Here is a 13,167-nt window from a genome sequence, read left to right as displayed (position 1 = left end):
AATCTCCACTTAACAAACACCCCCGTTTCACAGCATTTCTAGCTGGGCTTGCTTATCAAGCAGCCTTTGCTTTGTCAAATTAAGACACATTGCCTTGGATTAGTGAGACTCCCTGAGTTCACGATGACTTCATGGTTGGCTCAGTTCAGTGTCTCCGTGGCAAACTGCCAGGAATACATCCACTGCCCCCAATCCTTTCTATACTGACCTAGCTGGCTTTTGTTTTTTTGGGGTTTTTTTTTGTAGCAGCAAATGAACATAATAGAAAATGAAGGGCTAGATATTGTGACAGCTAATTAACAATCCTAACAACTTCAAAAAATAAAGTAGTAAATATTTGAAGATCTGAATGCAAGCCTCTGCAGTGCAACCTCTCAATGTATGTCCGAAGTTGTTGGACAGGGACAGCGCAGTTTTTCTTCACTGGGCAGATACAGTGAGACACTCTGAAGGGCTCCTGTTCTTGTGGAAAACACATTAAGCTTCTTTTGCTAATATTTTGTAAAGGGCACTTGTACAATAACAATAGCTAAAGCTTCCTGTTTGCCTGTGTGCTTCCTGGCTAACATTAACAAGACCTGCTGACAATTTTCTCCTTTAGCACACAGAACTCTTTCAGATTGCTTGGTAGACTCAAGGACATACCGTTTTTAAGTTTTTTTAAAAAATATCTAACAGTAATGGCCCACATCGCACCTGCCCTTCACAGTCCTGATAACTTTTCCAGCTACACGTTTCCTATTTTCTGGATCAGTCTGTGTGTCACCAGTCTCCAAAGAACATGTTTTGAATTTATTAAAAGCCTGATAGCAGTAGAATTCTCTCATTTGGCAAACATACCATCACAGGGACACTTGCTTTTGGCTCTATGACAAGAAATGCATGGTACTTTGTCCAATCCACAAAAACACCATCCCTCCCCTCCCAACCAGCCTTTCAAGATAATTCTCCCTTCTCCAGAGACTTCTCTAAACAAGTCTGCAAGTCTGAAGTCTTGGGTTTCATGTCATAAACAGGACACAACACCCGGGTGCAATTCAGGATACTGTCACTGCTCCATGGGCTCAGCACTAATCACAACAGCTTTCTGCAGTATCCCCTAGGCCCCTTCTTTCCAGAGACAGGCCTGATTTTTAGACTGGGCATCTTTTGAAGTAGGCACAAAATATCAACAGGAATCCAAATGCCAGATCCCAGCCAAAGGGTGTCCATTAGTCACGGCAGGGCTAGGAAGGAAGGGAAGGGCAGCTGGCCCCAAAAAGTGGTGTCTGTGCTGCTGCAGTTACCACATCTCTCTGAAAGGATTGCCCAATCCTTGAAAAAGACACAGACATCCTTCAGATAATCGTTTAACTCGCACCAGTTTGTTTTTTCAACAGCGCCTCTAAACATAAGCTCCTCTTCCAAACTCCCTCTCCCTTCTCAGAGTTTCCAGCCTGTTCTGGGTAAAATGCTTGGTGAGGGCTCCACTGACACAGCCATGAGAGACCTCACAGCGGTAAAAGTAAGCAACCTCCTAAGAGTGTGTGGATGCATCAGTTTAACAGATGAAGAACAAACACAGGGATGAACAAACATCAAATCCTCAAATGTATTCAGCTGCCCCTACACCTCCAAAGACACAGATTTAATTCACTTCTCCAAATCACACAAGGAACATCACAGGGTAGAGATCTGAATCCAGATTCTTGGATTCTAGAGCACCTCCCTGGCTTTATTGTTCTATTACAAGCTTCCCTCACTACAATTCAACAAGGGACCAGACTCTACTCCTGTTCATCCCAGTGGACTCTGCGTCAACTGTGACAACATTCAGGGAGTTCTCTGCAAGTCCAGCAGTTCAAGGGAGCCATCTCAAGCCCTAATTACAAGCAACAAGTTACAAATAAACTCTAAGGAATCAGTCACTGCTTAACATAAAGAGCCAGCTACTTAAATGTGCACAGGCCAAGGAACTCATAAATGAAAGAAAACAGTTTGTCAAGTATCTTTTTCTTGAAAATAAGACTGTATACTGAAAAGAGATCCCCCTCTCTCACAGAGATACAGACAAATATTACTCATGTGCTTCCCAGTAATGCTTTTTATCAACTACAAGCATTTGCTTTTCAGTTTGTAGTCCATCACTACCATAAACAGTATGAATTTCTTTCTTATAAAACCGAGAAACTCATGATCCTGAGATCTGTTGGAAGGAGATCATTTAGAAAAGTGAAGTATATGAAACAGCTGTTCCACCCTTTCCCATGTCATGATGGCAAGCAGCTGAAGACTGACTGAACAAGTATTTTCACAAGAAAATTATTTGGGTCAAATTCATAGCTGAGATGAAGTCTCTACTAGATAGCACATTACCCTCCCCAGATATTAACATATCTAGAGTATAAGATGAAAAAAATATCCTGCACAAATATTCCATTTGTTCCAACTTTTTTGGTAATTTTGAGAGGTGGCTTGTAGCACAATGCTGGACACCTTCTATCTCAATAATGTCAGCCTGACATTATTCCTTATGTTTCCAAATCCTCTTTCACAGGTCTAATCTCTCTCTTTTGTTAGAATTCATCTTAAATTCCAGTACAGACTAGCTCATTTTGCAGTGATTGAGTTGCCTATGATTGGAAGTTGCCCTGAAGCAGCATTTTGGGTCTAAATACATATGACCTTGGAGAAATTTGTGTGTGGATTCCACCCAGTTTAACAGCTCAGCCCTATTCTTATCTGCAATGTAATCCTTCACAAGACTCCAGAAACACACCAAGATTACAGATGTGCATCTCTGGTAAGAATTCCCCATCCATAACACAGTAGCCTATAACTAAACCAGAGAGGAGTTTAGATTTTATTAAGACAGCTGTACCCAAAGTACCATATAAAGGAAAGGTTACCAGAAGTTGTGGATGGGGGAGGGAGAGCAGTGAGTCACACTCACCACCAGCAGAAGTGCTGAGCCTCTGAAAAGCACTGCTAAGAGTCTGTCAGAGAACAGCTCCTCCTCTCCACCACTGCACTTCTGGGAGAAGACAACCGAGTATTCAAGTGGCAAAACCAACACTCATTGTTGCAGCATTGGGGAGCAAAGCTGAGAAGTTCCAGGTTTAAATTTTTTAACTGAAGAGCTGTCAGTAACTTTTTTTTTTAATGCAGAATAGTCAGCATGACCATGCCTGGATCGTTCAGGACGAGTCAATGGTCAATCACCAGCCCAAAGCAGAAATAATAAAACATAACCATATTAAATATGGAGCATTACAGGCAACAGCTTTCCAAGAACAAAGGGAATCAACAATTTGGAACTCATCCTTTGCAACTGATGAGTGGATGTTGTTCAGTGAGATACAGAGCAATTTCAAAGCCAGGAGGTAAAAAATCCTAGATGATGTTTGAGCCTCCACCCTGGAGGTAAGAAACATTTATTGTTTACTATAGGTCCACTGGAAAAAAAACTTGGCAACAAGACAGTTCAAGCCAGCAGAATTAAAGGTGAAAGACAAAGGATTTCATACTTAGAAACACATCAAGAACTGCTTTTTCAAACATGTCAAACTCTGATCTCACACACTACTTAACTTTGTGCACAGCAACCTCACTGAAGGCAAAAAGACTTTACATAATTTCTAAATGTCAAATACATACAAAATGTTTTAGAGAGCCCCTTAAAAATTTAATGAAGCAAGGTCTTTTCTATAACAGTGCCTTCAGAATTGCATTTATTTTGGTAAAATCCTCCTCACCAAAACAATTTTTTTAAAAAGTAAATCCTTCTTTTATCAGGGCCAAGTTCTGTATGATTCACAGTGACTAACACTGTGTTTTGCCCTGTGAATAGACTCCTTTGTGCTCAAAGGGAGAAAGGGTGGTAAGAGGTAAGAATCTCATACTTGATAAATTCACACTTCCCTTGTGTTATGAGCATATGCAGGACAAATTACTTGACTTCACCAACCTACAAGAAAATTCTCAGAAAACGGGTGTGCATGGGGTAAAGCAGAGAAAGGGAAAAAAATTAGGTTTGATTCCAGCAAAATGCTTCTTGTCCCTCTTTTCCTGTCTTTTTCTTCTTCCTTTGTTACCGTACAAGACAATCCACTAGAATCAAAACAATGGGCTTAATTTTGGGGAGCACATTAAAGACAGCAATGAACAAGGAGCTATTTTATTCAAAATAGAAGACTCTCAGCCGAAGTGTGAGGGAAGACTTTATCCAGAGAGTCTTTTCCCAACATTCCTTTCTCCCTTACAACCTTCATCAATACAATTAAAAGATTTTGAATAATCACATTGCCATTGCTAAGGAAATTAACTTGCCTGTCTAAATTCAGGCATCTCAGCTTTTGAGTATAATCCTCTGCAACTCTATTTTTTTAAGAGAGATTCTCTGCTTCACCCCCAGGAAGTTGCAGCCAAGAACACGAAGCCAAAGCCAGGCAGAACCATGGAGCTGTCAGGATCACTGTGCCCTCCCTTTTCAGAGCCTCCTCCACCTCATGCCCTGACCAAAGGGTGCTAATGCTAAATCAAAGTCCTGAGTCCTTTCACAAGATGCAGACCTTGGAATATCATCTGGGAGCCTGGGATTTATCCTCTTGAAGGTAGAGTTGGGTCAGGTGACAGGACTGTTTAGATTGCAAGATCTGTGGGGTGCAAGTTGTTCTTCTGTTACATAACTCAGAGTTAGACAGCAAAATCTGACTGAAAGTCCAAAGGAGGAAGATTTAAGATACCATTTATCAATTATCATCTGGCAAGTCCTTGCACAACCCCTCTTCTTGACTTTTTAAAGTCAATCATAGCACTTCCCTGCTGTATAATGCAAGGAATATAGAACAGATAATGCTCTAACAATAGCTGTCAATCAGGAAGGCTAACTAGGGAGAAATAGAGCACTCAAATAAAAAGAACTGTATCTTATGGGAAGATATCTCATTTCCATAGAGACTAAAACTATTCTGTGGCCAGCTTTCATCTGAGACTACATTTTGCACAGATTCCACTCCACAAACTGCTATGGAAATAACTGTGAGCTGCACTGAACTGGGCATGATTTGAAATAAATAATACTGTCCCTCACCTCTCACAAGGATCTGCAAATGCTCTTCACCTGTGTTGGTCACTGTAATTCAGGTTTTTAAGGGGTTGTCTCAGAGGGTTTTGTTCAACTGCTCAGCAAGGATTCCAGGGTGCTTTTGGGGAGCAGCACAGCTGCCATGTTTTACAGTGAAGTGACCATTTTAAATTAAGATTTTACCCGATCCCTCCCACATGGCAAAGAAGTGCACACTTCCAATTCTCAAAAAAGTCAGTAAATTTGTCAACAAAAATAGATTTCAAAGACTTATTGGAAGTGTATTTAACAGAAACTCCAGCAATCACATTCATGCTCCAAAATGACATTTTGCAGCAACATACTGTATCTGTGAATTCCACTGCTCCCAGGAACAACTGTGTTCAGGAATGCACGATGGAGGCAGGAGATAGGTTCAAGATGTTTTGGGGCTAGCTGAATTACAGACAGATGTACATAACAGCAGGTCCAGTCAGAATGAATTAAAGCAGAAATGTACATAAGAAAAGAGACAAAATCATACTGTTATAATTAACATACCTTGCAGTGACACCTGTGGCTTTCCAAGATAAGAAATCCGGAAGATCAAAGAAGAAGCCAACCTTCTCCCACGATTCTGGCAAGTTCTAATAAAAATATGTTTAGAAAGGCAGGTATTAGAGGTCAGGCATGGTCATGTCCTTATTTTAATGTAATTAAAACCCTGATATTTAGGTAAAAAGGACAATTTTTTTAAACCCAGTGTTCTGATCATCCAGACAGCTCTACTCTCTGATTTACTGCCTGGAGAACTGAGCCTTTCCCCCACCACAGACTGATCATAAGCAAAGTTCCCCATGAGGAGTCCACGGAGGCACAAGTTTCAGATCAATAACCTGGGGTGTCTCTGTTCCCCATCAGCTGCTCCATGTCAGAGCAGTTTCAAAGTCAACAACTTTATCAAAAAACATTTGCCTGAAAAATGTTCTATTTTCTAAAATAAACCGTTTGAAAATATTTAAAATTTAAGATTTAAAATTTAGTATTTGTTAATTATATGCATAGGAAGAAAACAAGGAACTCTGTGAGCACACAGACAAAGCCTGCAGATCACATGGCTTTCCAAAAAGCTACACAACATTTCCAAACTCTTAAAAAAAAATCTCTTCTACCAAAAAAAATCATTTACAAAAAGTTTCTACCACTGTTCTCTGCACAGAGGTGATGGTCCAGAAAGCAAGAAGACATCACAAAAGGCTGATCTTATCACCTGGGCCAGGCTCTATTCCTTGTTTTCATCTCCAAAGCTCAATCTGATTTTAGCTTATGTTAGCAATGCATATTCTCAAAACTACTTTTCCACAAACAATCTCCACACCATCCAGCTATCAGACCATGATGAACGGGAAGAAAGTTTTCCCTGGAGTAATGCTGTATTCCAGTGTGACAGACAGTGAGCATCACTGTCCTGCAAAGCAATCCCAACAGTCACCTCTCACCTCAGTAGATTAAAATAAGTAAAGAATATCAAAACTAAATAAAAGCCCACAAGGGTCACAAATCAAACTTCCATGGGAAGACTGCTTGAAAAACCTCCACCAGCATTTTAAATAATTGAAAAGGGCAAAGTTTTCTCACTTAAGATCAGCTCCTGCCTTAGAAACACAAGTCCTTGCTGGGGTTTTTCTGGAGCAAAAATTAATTCCATGCAGTGTCAAGAATGTACAGGCTGAACTAAAAGAGAACACAATTCCATTTTAAGAAATAATATTTGGCTCTTGAAATTCCTCCCTGTGAGGGTGCTGAGGCCCTGGCACAGGGTGCCCATCCCTGGAAGTGTTCAAGGCCCGCTTGGATGGGGCTTGGAGCAACCTGGAAGAGTGGCAACCCATGGCAGGGGTTGGAATGAGATGGGCTTTGAGGTCCCTTCCAACCTCATTCATTCTGTGATTCTACGATTCTGTAACTTAATTCAGATACTCTGATATCAACCCAAAATCTTGCAAGTCCAGAAAGCTGCTGAAATAGAATCTATGAATTCGAGAAACTACAGTGCAACTGGGTTAGTACAAAAAAGCAAAATTTTGTTTAGTCTTGGGTCATGCAAAGAATCTGTCTTAAAACTTGGAGTTTAGACCTTGAAAAGCTTCTAAAACTTACTGGGTTTCTATTGAGTTCTAAAAAGAAATGCTCTGATTACAATTTTTTAATATAAAACACACAACTTTTGGATGTCTGTTCCTGACCACTCAGGTTTAGGTCACCTCCCAGACATAGGTGGTTGCTACTCACATAAATTTAACTTCCTAAGTGAATGCCAAGGTGCTCCACAGTTTAGCCCAAAGATCATTCAGCCTGATTATTTTGATAATAAAGGCCATTACATATTGTTAACACACCTGACAGCCTTCAAGAAGGAACAGGAGTAGTCTGGCTGTTACTTTAATCAGGAAAGAAACTGGATTAAGAATAACTGTCTTCTTCAAACAAATCTGTTTCATCAAAGATACTCCTTGGATCCTTATTCTATTACTTCAAGAATTCCCAAAAGCCACATGTTAGTGACACTCAAAATACTTTGTTTCATGAACATTCAAATGATTCATTTTTTGCCATCTTGATGCTGTGTCATCACTAATTAGTAGAGACAAAAAAAAAAATCGTAGCACACTCTGATGCTTTTTCCAAACAAATTTAAAGTCTCCATGTTTTCGACACTCACTGAAGTTAATTCAGATTTATTTTCACCCAGTCAGGAGTCTGTGACCACATTAAAAGGATTGTGGAAAAGATCCAGGAACGTTCCCAATGTTGTGTTCACATCCTGCGACTCACCCTCCAAACTCACTTGCAAAGGAACTCACACAATCTTTCTGCTTTCCAGAGTTACTTATGGGGTACCCTTTCTTCATCTCTCTCTCTCTGATTGCTTTGGGTTATTTTAACAGCTACACCTCCACAGAATGATTTTTTGAGATTTTTATAGATAATCCCAAACACCTGGGGACAAGAGTTTAAGAATTATGTAGTGCAATGTATTTTAATCTTCCTAGGCAAGAAGGGAAAATGAGGGATTTCTTAATTGGACTGAAAATACACACATAGGGTGTCTTTTTCTAAATCACAGAAAACAAATGCACATTGTGTGAAAGGAAGAAAGGGAACAATGGAATACTTAATACACACACTCACAGGGATCTAAAAACTCATGTCCCATGCCCTGCTCCAACTCAAAGCAAGGATTTACAGCTTGGATCTCCCACACTTCAGACTGGATGCCAAGCCATGTGATAGAGCTATTCCCACACACCCAAGATAGGCCATGAGCACAAATTCCATCCTTGCCAGAGCCATGGCGGCAAACTGATCAATTTTGACACAACTTGCACTCTAACTGGTAAAAGATTAACTGACTGAATTATCAGAGTCAGGAACAGGGGCAGGGGGGGAGAGAAGGGGTTGGAAAGTAAATTCTTGGAGTAAGGCTGCTGCTGAAGGGGGAGAAAACCGCCTGCACCACCGAGACACTGGTGCAAGTATCCTTAAATCCCTGAGGCATCCCAGGCATGGCATCACAGGCAGGCAAGCCCCAGGGCCCAGGCCAGAAAGGGCTGCAGAGGCAGAGAGCAGGCACATGAAATCAGAGCTGGAGAAGCTGGAACAAGGCAGGGAGGACAGTGTGTGCCTGCTGGGAGCCTTGTCCCACTGCAGAGGAGAGGAGAGACACGGAGGGCAGACAGACCAAGCAGGACATGCTCAGAGGTGCAGGTGCTTCAAATCTCCCAGCTGTGAATGCTGTTTCTAAATGGCACTTCTGCCTGATTAGCAACTACAGTTAAAAGCCAAATCCAGGCTGAAGTACAACTTATGCATGTGTGTCTGCACTGTGTATGGATTGTGATAACACAGAGTGTTGAAACATTTATAAACAATTCTAAACAAGAGTTCAGTTCCAAACTCAACAGCCTGGAGTCATTCTCATTTAACACAGAATTTATTATTCATTTTAATGGAAAAATATTCAGTCACATTCAACAAGACAAAAAGCCAGCTGCAAGGGCAGCAAGCAGTGAAGAAGACATGCACCAGCAAAGGAGCTGCTGCCAAGCTAACATCACTGCATCCACTATCCTTCCCCCCACTGCCAGGAGAAGAGGTTTTAATTGCTTCTGCAAATGATCCCACTGGTAGCTGCAAGTCACAGGTGTACAGAAGGAAGAAGGATGATGGATCAAACAGCAGCTCTAACTGAGGATGTGAACTGTAACATACAGGAAGATCACTCACTGCCAGAAAAAAAAAAACTTCTCACAGACTATTGATTTTAGTTATTAATGGCAGAGGAATGATATGCTAAACAGTCACTACATGGTTTGGGTTTTTTTCCTGAAGGGAGGCTCTTCTTTGCTCTTAAACATGACATTAAGAGCAGAGTTGGGAAAACTGAGTATAGAAGACTGCACTTCATTTGGAGGCAGTTACCAAGCAAATACTTACCCCCAGTCCAACATCCCCCACCCACTTAGAATAAACAAAAAACTTCAGCATCTCTGATTTAATAGGACTAGTATTTTTTAGAAATAGCTGGTTCGTAATGTCATTAGTATGAGGAAAACATAACATGCATCCTTTCGTTTTGGCACAAGCTACAATAACATTTTCAGCCAGAAATTAGTAAACAACGTTTTTTTTCTTCTGCTATCTCTAGGGAAAAAAAATAATAACAGGCTACTTCTAGAGCTGGACAACCATTCTCTGCAGTTTTTGCACTGCTGTGTTCAAGCTGCATTTGCACTGCTCAAACACTGGTTTGCCACCTCAGAGATATCTGTACAGTTGTGTTGTACTGACAAACACCTGCAGCAAAATAGTTCCCACGGGAAGGAGTTATGTACCCCCACTTTCAAGTCACATGCAGGCATCTACCTCCCAGAACTACCTATGCATGCAGGCAATGAACACCCAATTTTTTCAGCCAAAGTCACCAAATGTACAGAACCTGCTTATTAAACTGCACAAAAATTTACCTGCAACTACAGAAGTAAAAAACTATTGCAATAATGTTTTGTAAGAAAATTGTAAATTAAGAAATCTAAGGAAATAACAGCAAAAGGAGTGAATTTAATTTATTATTTTAAAAGAACCAGTAACCAGGAATTACTTTCCTTTTTAGTGAGGGTTACATTCAAACTTACCTTACTGGCTTCAGGAAGACTTTGTCAGAACCATCTTTCAGCTAGTTTCTAAGTATTTGTCAAAGGATTCTTTATTTCACCTTCATTTACAGGTTATGTTCTTAATTCAGCTGACCACATTCAAAAGTCAAATGTGGCTGCACCTACAGAAGTGAGCCTTATAAAAAAATCATGTATTTGTTTTGTTTTGCATTTAACACTGGACTCTATCACCACACATGATCCACACAGGCAGAAAAATACAATGCTGCTCCTAAGTGAGCCACAGCTGTGCACACTTTAACCAGACTGCCCCACAGGCCTCAGCTGATCATTTACTGCCAACAGCTGTCCCCGACACACAAACTCCACTTGCAGGGATGGCTTTGCACCATAGGAACACCTATCTGCAATCACAAGCATCAAGAGCAAACAATTAACTTCATGGATGCTAACTAAGAGGTGCCAGAGGGTAAAATGATTCAGCCCCAATCAAGCTGAACTGAATATAAGCAAATACAAATCAAACAGAAGATCTCAAAAAGCCTATTATGGCCTTAAAAAATTTAGTTTTTCAATTCAAACTCGAAATGGAATAGAGATGAAGAGCTGGAAGAAGAGAATACATGCTGAAGCCTCCAGTCTCTAGTTAAATCTCTATGCTGTGCAGGGAGATGAAATGTTAAAGAGAAAGCATTACATGGAAAAGAAAGTTTAAAAGAAGCAGGTGACAATAACCTGTGATTTTGAAGAAAACCTGCAGCATCCCTCCACAAATAAATACAAGGGGAGAGGAAGAAGAAAGCCACAAGAAAAAAAAAACAGTATCTACTTCTTGTACATTGGTGTCAGCTCATTCCTCACACTGACTGAGGTCATCTGCAGCTTCAATTCTAGGAACAAGGTGATGGAAATGGAAAAGCACAGTTAGGTCATTATTGAATCACAGACTGGTTTGGGTTGGAAGGGATCTTAAAGGCCATCCAGTCCCACCCCCTGCCATGGGCAGGGACATCTTCCACTATCCCAGGGTGCTTCAAGCCCCTCCTAGCCTTGGACACTTTCAGGGATGGAGCAGCCACAGCTTCTCTGGGCACCCTGTGCCAGGGCCTCCCCACCCTCACAGGGAAGAATTCCTTCCCAATATCCCATGTAACGCTGCCCTCTGACAGTGTCACTCCAGGCCCTTGTCCGAAGTCCCGCTCCAACTTTCTTCTAGGTCACCTTAGTCCTTCCCCCTTCTCCTTCCTCTTCCATACTTCCAACCAAGTCAGGATAAATTTGCAAAGTCATATTTTAGCAATACTTTTAACTGCTTAGATGAAAACTCCTCAAGCCACAGAAATTCCACTCCTCTTTTGAGAGACACCCGAATCACTCACTGCTGATTTGACCCATGTCAGACCCTTCCTCACAGAGGTCAGGTTTGCAAATACTGTTGTTAGGAGAACCCAGGGCAAAACATGAGACAAGAGCATCTTGTCATCACACATGTCCTAACGTGGCCTTCCAGACTCAGGTGAGCACCACGGAAAGGGAGAGGGAGGCTTTAGTGACAATGTACACACAATTAACCTCCCGGTGTAACAGCAGACCACCAATCATTTAGTATCAGTACTTTAAATAACTTCCTTCCAAAAATGCATCTAGTTAAACTCATAAGTTTCTCTTTTATTTAATCATTATTATTTAACTTCTGTTTTATTATTTCACTTCAGACATAAAGCAGTACTTTTCCCCACTGCACCCTCTCTGCAAAACCCATACGAATGCAAGCAGCTGTGGAATGTGCACAGCACCAATCCCAGGCAAAGGTGTACAGAGGGAAAACAGCAAAAATATTTAATAGCAGAAACATTAAATTCCTGGGGAGTTCAAAATAAGGTCCAGGGAATTCAAAGCAAAAGTCAACAGTGATTCTTCATATATTAGGGTGTACATGCTGACCTGGAGCATGACTGTGCAAAGTGTCTGGCTGCGGGTTTTGTTCTGCTTTGTTTTCTTTACAAACATCCCTGTGTTGAACATGTTGCAGCTATGTCAAGCCTTCTGATGAAAAACTTTCCAGAAACATGATGCCAACCAAAGGGACAAAGGCTCAAAATAGCTTCTGGATACACCTTGGTTTAGCCAGTTTTGATTATGGTCAGACATAGGAGAATGTGCCCAATCCACTGTTTTTGTCTTAACTTCCTGGGATACTGTCAGGTATATGACAACATTAGGGAGGAATACTGAGAAAGGAATAATGAAGGAAAGGAAAAAACCAACCCATCTCACTACACTCAGTAGTCAGGAAAGCTGGAGACACCACAGCCATGAGCACCAAAGCCAGGCACAGTGTGGGCAGACACTGTGCAAAACTTTCCCAGGCAGTAACCCAGGTCAAACCAGGTACAGTGCAGTCATTTACTGAACATCAGTTATCATAATTAAGTAGAAGCATGATGGGAATTTCAGTTTCAACTTTGCAAAGCTCTCAGTCTCAGTTGAAAAGGATCGAATAAAATTAAAATGTGTCTTTCTACCTGCTAATCTTGCAATTCTCCCACGGGATTTGAAAACTAAGCTTCCTTTTTGCCAGCTTGTGCATTACCACTATCTGAAGAAATAATCCTGCAGTCAGAATAAATGACTGTATTTTTTCCCTGTGGTGTGTGAGCTAGATCAAAATCTCACCCTGCCATACATGGAAAATACACTTAACACAGAAAATAAAGATGATACAACTCAAAAAACAGGAAGGACACCATTAAATACCATTCTACAGGTAGTTTTCCTGACCATGCCTTTAATACCTGTGTCACAGTTTATTGATTTATAAAATATTGATACCAAAGAATCTGAAGAGACTTAAGTAATTTATATTCATAGCCCAGTTCAAGGCAGTCCACTGAGAAACAATGAATGTGCAAACTGCTCTTGTAGGTCTCATTTGAACAACCTGAC

The 13,167-nt window shown here is 40.9% G+C and overlaps 1 protein-coding gene across 10 annotated transcripts in view; it reads right to left on the bottom strand.

Annotated features, from left to right (window-relative positions):
- FGGY (FGGY carbohydrate kinase domain containing) overlaps positions 1-13,167 on the bottom strand; it is a 282,932-nt gene that overhangs the window by 99,282 nt on the left and 170,483 nt on the right. For 9 of the 10 annotated variants that reach the window (XM_042030819.1, XM_042030821.1, XM_042030825.1 and 6 more), the window contains one exon: positions 5,606-5,691. In XM_042030819.1, coding sequence (XP_041886753.1) covers positions 5,606-5,691 — 86 coding nt within the window. Of the gene's footprint in view, positions 1-5,605; positions 5,692-13,167 lie in introns of those variants that run through there. The other variant, XM_042030828.1, reaches the window with a different exon arrangement.

The sequence above is a fragment of the Corvus kubaryi genome, unplaced genomic scaffold, assembly GCF_017639235.1.
Source record: "Corvus kubaryi isolate FWS band 111438036 unplaced genomic scaffold, C.kubaryi_AGA036_p1.0 37334, whole genome shotgun sequence".
Taxonomy (NCBI): Eukaryota; Metazoa; Chordata; class Aves; order Passeriformes; family Corvidae; genus Corvus; species Corvus kubaryi.
Note: the sequence above shows the minus strand (reverse complement) of the source record. Positions and strands in the feature narration are given on the sequence as shown.